Consider the following 7,240-nt stretch of genomic DNA (forward strand, 5'->3'; position numbering starts at 1 on the left):
AATGATATTATTGTGTTTGGTTGAATCTAATAGAGCTGTAATAGCATAAGGAAAAAAATTAAAATGACTAGAATATCCTTTGTAGAATTTTTGTTAGGTAGATGATTACTGTTATTCTTATTAAATTTTAATAAGATTATTAATATAAATAATAAATAATTTAATCATATTTTAACATAATTATTATTAAATATAATTTAATAAAAATATATAATTTAATAAAATATATGAATTTACTAAAATCATAATATATAATACTATCAAATATAATTTAAAATGATTATTATTAAATATAATTTAATAAAAATATATAATTTGATAAAATTCTTAGTATTAAATATTGTTATATGAATTTACTAAAATCATAATATATAATACTATAAAATATAATTTAAAATAATTATTATTAAATATAATTTATAATCTATGTTGTTTAAATTTCTCAATAGAATCAACTTAATATGTATTACCTTATTGTATCTGTAATGCTCCCAAATATAAGCCTACAGATATTTTTAACCTCTCATTGTGTCTTCTACTGCTTGCATGGAGTTTTGATACCATGCCAATGTTCATGCTATTAAAATATTATTACCACATAAGGAACGTGAATTGATTTACTAGTACAAATATTTTGAGAAAAAAAGTTGAAAATATGGCCTTTTCTTTCTTATATCAAAATCTATGGATCTTCTACAACAAACTTAAGCCAAAATTCAGGAGGAAACAGACAAAGCTGGGAAGTAAAAAGGCAAAAACAAGAGGCTAACTGGCACAAAAGCTTATCAGATCCTCACTCCAGATAAGCATCTTCCCCATGTAAAGAACATGGCTAATGTCAAGTGCCATGTCATTTAATCAGAAAATGGAAGTTGTATTGCACCTTCCACTTTGCTAAAGCACTAATCTTCTTCACTTTCTTCCATATCTTCCTCGTTATCCGCTTCATCATCTTCATCGCTATCCTCCATTTGGCCATCATTCTCACTGTCTTCCTTTTCATTACCCTTATTGCCTGGCTCTTTCTTATTGCCACCATTGCCTGATAAATAACAAAATAGTTGTATAAATATGCTAGTTGAATAAAGGCACATTATAGAACAGGTCTCAGCAAAATAATCTAGCATGTAAATGATAAGGTTAAGAGACTTTTTTCTTTTTTGAGATAAATTCTTATTCTTCTCTTGTTTTCACATGGATAGATGAACATACCATATTCACTGAACATAACTTCACCAGAACATAGTCCACCCTCAATTTTGGTGAGTTGGAGAGTCATTCTAGGTCCAATTTCTTGAAGCTTAACCGCGCTTTTTGTAGAGGCACGATTAACTCGACTAAGATCACTAGTCAGAGTAACTGTTGCAGCTTCCTCATCAGCTTCGCTTTCTGATCCATAACCCGCTCTTCATATAATAGATCAAAGGAGTGAGGAGAACTAAACGAATCACAAAGAGTATACCATTCAAAAGGACAGTACTATAAATACATATAGCTCATAACAATACGAAGTCGCTCACATCTTGAAGATTCCGAAGATCAGGCACTTGATGGTTCTGCACGAATTTTCGAATTCTACGCGAGACACCAACAGGCTGTAGTCTGATAGAATAATGTCGAAAATCAATAAGCTTCGTGTCTTTATTGTAGTTAAGCAACACAATCCTCTGGCAAGAAGAAAGTTTAACCTGAAACATTCATGTCCAAACAATGTTAAAGAGGGAAGAAGAAAAGAAATGAGATCACTTTGGATACTATAATTTAACTGTCTAAGTGAACTCACAGTGTTGATATCAATATCCGGAAAGATGTTCTTGAACACCATAGTCGTGAGCCTTAATTGTTCATCTGCTGCCGCAAAACCAGACAGAACAATCTGCCCAAAGATATATTCAGAATTACTACCATGAAGGTTCCATACAAGTTAAGGCATAAACTCAAAGAAAGCACGAGGTTTCAATCTCTCTTTCCAAATTATACAATCAAACAATACATACACACACAGACATGCATCAAATTCTGACCGTATACAACTTGACAGTTTCACATATCTGAATAGTTCATGAGTTTCAACCAAAGGATTACAGAAGTTGCAGTAAAAGACAGTGATTATTTGGACATATAAATATCAGTTAGAAAAGATCTATGCAGTAACCAATACCATGATCCATTTTATTTTCCCATTTTTTATATAACAATGTCTACTAGAAATATTTTCCTATAAAAGAAGAAAAAAATAAACAAAAAACTTGCCTTCATTGTTGCCTGCAGAGCGGCACGTATCGCATCTCGCTCAGCTTGCCTAACAATGACTGAAGTTCTTGTAGATTTCCTTATAATTCTTTCACCTTCTGCATCATCAGGGGCATCATGATGCTGTGTACAGGAAGTCTTTTGAGTAAGATTTTCATCATTGGAATCACCATCTAAATTTGAAAGAACTTTCTTTTTCTTCATAGAAGGCTTTCCAGGAAATATCAGACATTCTTTGTGCGAACCCTGCTAGGGTGATTAAATATAAAAATAAGGGCAATGAAATGGAGATGTAAATACAATACAAAAAAGGTAAAAGAAGCTAAACCTTTCATCTGCTTCATTTTCTACTTCTTCATCTGGCTCAGGTTCCTAGCAGCCAAGCCATAGAAGAGAGTCAATTTTCAAGATACCAAAGGTGTGAAGTTCCTGGCTCAGGTTCCTTTCATACACACCAAATGATTATAAGAAAAAAAGGGTTTTCAGATCTCTAAATTGGCACATAGTTCATAATTAGAGAGCAAAAAAGAGCATTTTTAAACTAATAATTTAAGCAATGGTCATTTGCTGCACTAAAGGACAAGTTATTTTGTCTCACTTCAAATTTATGACAAGTTAATCACAAAAGAATATTATTTACAGTATTTAATATTTGTTTTAAATTATAATAATTGACCATTTTTTCATCATTTATAGTGCACTGAGTGAAATTCTTATATGCATTAATCTTAAATAAATTGTTGTTTGATACTTGCAAGTTACCAAAATTCGGGTCAGCCATTGAAAGTTTTTCATGAATTAAAATATGTTTCTAATTCATATTCTTTTGTATATTTAGAATTTAGATTTTTATTTTCATTTCTAATAAATGTTCTTTATACTTTTCTAGTAAAAAAGGGCAGTGCACCCATCCGGACCAGGAGCCTTTTCACCATTTTGCTCAAAAATAGCTACCTTAATCTCTTCTATAGGAACAGGCTTTGCCAGATCAATTTGAGCATCAGTAGAAAATGTTTTAGGCATTACTTCTTTTAGAAGATCAAGCGAACAATCAAAAACAATCTTATCAGGAGAGCCAATAAGCTTTTTATAAAAATCAACAGCAACTTCTAAACATATAATCATCTAACTCAAGCTCTTCCAAGCAACTTCTAACTCTTTAATGTCAGTACTCTAATTATAAACTCCTGAAAAATCCGAGCTCTCCTGAGGATTGGCAATCACGTTGGAATGCCCAGCTACTAACCAAGGAGAAGCACCAACATTGTGCTTAGTCTCCAAATGAGTCCATAACCTCCTCCTTTCACAACCATCAGTACTTCCATAAACCTCAGAAACATACCAGAATTGATTAGAGCTTTTAATCAAGCATGTGATAGTCTGATATGTGTTAACAACCTCTGTAACCTCCAAAAAAGTCCATCCATAAAAACCATAATCTTCCATTCTCAGCATCATTGTAGTTGTTAATGCCCCTCCAACCCTGAAACCACTTTTCCAATAGTTGTCACATTATTTTCATTCACTCTAGTTTCAATCAAACAAACTATATCAACTCTCAACTCCTTCATTCTATTCATAACCCTAATGTATTTGAGGGGATTGTTAAAACCCCTTACATTCCAAAAAAGGATTAACTAAATCTTCTCCCAGTTGACCTTGATCAATCTGTTCCAATTCACACTTTTTTTTAAAGTAGTGAACGGTGAGCACAACTTATTTCACTTGAAAAATTAAATAAAATTAAATTATTTAAATTGAATTAACGAATCAATTCAAATTCATTTTTCGATTTTTTAAATTTAAGTAAAATTTTGAATTCAAAAATTTCAAATAAACTTCATTTTAATTTATGTTATTAGTTTTCTTTTTCCTTTTTAACATTCTTTTCTGTTTTACTTCTCTCGAGCTCCAACAATTCTTTTATTGTCAAATGTTATACAAATTATTTCAATATTCTAACAATGAAATTTTATATAAGGTAATAAAAATAAAGGTAAATTATCTAGTCGCTCACCCAACTTTTAGGGTGCTTTTATTTTGGTCAACTAATTTAAAATCTTTACAATTTCGTCACACAACTTTTAGGATATTTTTATTTTAGTCACCCAAGCATTAAATCTCTAACAATAGTTAATTATACATGTCATATCATGTTTACACTTTCATTTTGATCACCTAACTTCTAGGTCGCTTTCATTTTGGTCACCCAAAAAATATCTTTTCTAAAGTATTGATTGAGGTAAAAAAAAAATCAAGGTTCAAAGTGAAAAAACGGTAGAAACTAAAACAATACACAAAAATTGTCAAATTGTATTGTTTTATCCTATTGCCAAAAATTCTAAATTACTTTTTTTTAATATTGAAATTTTAAATTTCAAAACATCAAAATAAATTAAATAAATTGTTAAAAAAAATTTATCCCTTGATAATATGTCAACTGGTTTTTTTACTATAATATTGAAATTAATTAATTTAATCTCTTTCTAAATTTTAAAATTTCAATTTATGTTTCCAGATTCTTCTTAACGAAATCAACTTAGATAACTCATATTTAATAATTGCCTACAAAACTCAAATTTCTTTTAATTATATAATTTTGAATCTTCTACTATGTTAAAAGCAAAATAAAAAATCCTTACAATTAATTAAATTAAATTTTTTTCTTCATTTAGGCCAAGAAGTGATAAAAAAATTATGAGTTATATTTTGCATGGAAGATAAAATTAATTAATTAATTAATTGCAATGATTTTTCTTTAATTTTAACTTAGCATGAAAGATTCAAGATCATATAATCAAAAGACTTTTGTGTTTCATAAACAACTATTAACTATGAGTTATTTGAGTTGATTTTAATTTGAATTTAGAAACATAAAATTTAAAATTTTAGAAGGAGATTAAATTAATTAATTTCAATATTATAGTAACAAATTAGCCGATACTATCAAAGGATAATTTTTTTTAACAATTTATTTATTTCATTTTAATGTTTTGAAATTTAAATTTTAAATATTTTAAAAAGAAATTGAACTTTTGGCAAGGGAGTAAATAAGTACAATTTGACAATTTTTTTAATGCATTATTTAGTTTCTACCATTTTTTTCACTTTAATCCTTAATGTTTTTTACCTAGCTCAATACTTAAAAAAATATATTTTTTGGGTGACTAAAATGAAAGCGACCTAGAAGTTAGGTGACCAAAATGAAAGTATAAATATAATGTGCTGTGTACATTAACACTCGAGTAACTAAAATGAAAGCACCTTAAAAGTTAGGTGACTAATTAGAAATTTACCCTAAAAATAATCAATGTCTTAAAAGATGGTATGGAATTTGTTTTGTATTTTAAATATTCAGTTTCTTTTAGTTTTATTTTTTCAATTTAACATAATAATTGTTTTATTTGGAGTTTTTAAAACTTTGTTTATTATTCTGATGTGGAACAGTGTTGGGTTTTGAAAACCGAATCATTCCAAGAAATTAAACTGAACATAGTGTTGGATCTTTGATTTGTTAATTAGTTGGTTGTAATAATTTAGTTAGCATTTAGAAATTAGAAATTTAGCCTTTAGACTAATTTGTAAGAGAGATAAAATGTGAGGGGTCAGAAATAGAACTAGATTTAGAAATGGGGTCATTTTTTCCAAGGTTATCGTAGCAAATTTCCCGTCTGAAAAATAGCCCCTAAAGGGAACGGTTACTAACAAACCATTTTCACAGGCTTTCATCATTTCTCTCCATTTTCTCTCAAATTTCCTTCCATTTTCTTTCTAAATCTAAATCTGAATCTAAATCTAAATTTCATTTCATTAATTTTAATTATGAAAGTCTAATGTCTACTAAATCCTTTCCTAAAATTAAGATATATAAAATACAATTTTAATTTTCTTATTCATTTCTTTTTGTTGTCGATCTTAGAGAGGGAGGTGATGAGTTAGGGCCAGTTCTTCATAGCTTAAAAAAAGCACTTCTGATTCCAAAAGCACTTTTGAAAGAAAACTTGTGAAGAACAAGCTGCTTTAGGCTGAAATTTTTAGCTTTTCAAAAATGCTTTTGAAAAACACTTCTAAAAAGGAGCTGAAAAAAAGAAGCTAAAAATTTTAGCTTTTCCTCTCTCAAAAGCACTTTTGGGCTTAATTACTTTTTCACCTCTCCAATAACATAGTATTTTTCTTTTTTTTTTCTTGGTGCTAAATTACAATTGTATTAAAATCATTAATTAAAAATAAAAAAAATATTTTTTTTAAATATTAATTATAAATATTTAATGGTTATATTTAAATATTTAAAATATAGTTTATATATTCTAATTAAATTTTATAAATAATTAATATTTATTAATTAAAAATATTTACAATATATATTTTATATATTAAAATATTAACAAGTTATAATAATTTTTTTATATTATTACTAAAATATAATAATATTAACTAATTTAACTATTATTTAAATACATATTTGTTACTTGATAATAACATGTCTAAAATAGACATTTTATTTCTCAAAAATACTTTTTGACAACAATGCTAAACACTCAAATTTTAAACCAAACTTTTCAAAAATATTTATTAATTAAAAATATTTACAATATATATTTTATATATTAAAATATTAACAAGTTATAATAATTTTTTTATATTATTACTAAAATATAATAATATTAACTAATTTAACTATTATTTAAATACATATTTGTTACTTGATAACAACATGTCTAAAATAGACATTTTATTTCTCAAAAGTACTTTTTGACAGCAATGCTAAACACTCAAATTTTAAACCAAACTTTTCAAAAGCACTTTTCCATAGCACTTTTCCACAGCACTTTTCAAAAGCACTTTTCAAAAGCAATGAAGAACTGGCCCTTAGAGCTTTTGAAATTTTATTGATATGGATCAAAGGTGATCATAGGCTGGGCCGGGCCGAATTTGGGTCGGGCCCAAACAAAATTTTAGGCCCATTTTCTAAGTTCGGGTTCGGCCC

The 7,240-nt window shown here is 27.9% G+C and overlaps 1 protein-coding gene across 1 annotated transcript; it reads right to left on the reverse strand.

Moving 5' to 3' along the window:
• Positions 1 to 647: 647 nt before the first annotated feature.
• LOC107899756 (uncharacterized) lies at positions 648 to 3,711 on the reverse strand. The gene is made up of 8 exons (XM_041091391.1): positions 3,439 to 3,711; positions 3,208 to 3,336; positions 2,554 to 2,625; positions 2,254 to 2,499; positions 1,784 to 1,836; positions 1,521 to 1,688; positions 1,213 to 1,406; positions 648 to 1,042 (listed from the first exon to the last, which is right to left on the reverse strand). The coding sequence occupies exons 1-8, from the start codon at positions 3,709 to 3,711 to the stop codon at positions 903 to 905; spliced, it is 1,275 nt and encodes a 424-aa protein (XP_040947325.1). The 3' UTR covers positions 648 to 902.
• Between the last annotated feature and the right edge of the window lie 3,529 nt (positions 3,712 to 7,240).

Source organism: Gossypium hirsutum, chromosome D04 (assembly GCF_007990345.1).
Source record: "Gossypium hirsutum isolate 1008001.06 chromosome D04, Gossypium_hirsutum_v2.1, whole genome shotgun sequence".
Classification (NCBI taxonomy): Eukaryota; Viridiplantae; Streptophyta; class Magnoliopsida; order Malvales; family Malvaceae; genus Gossypium; species Gossypium hirsutum.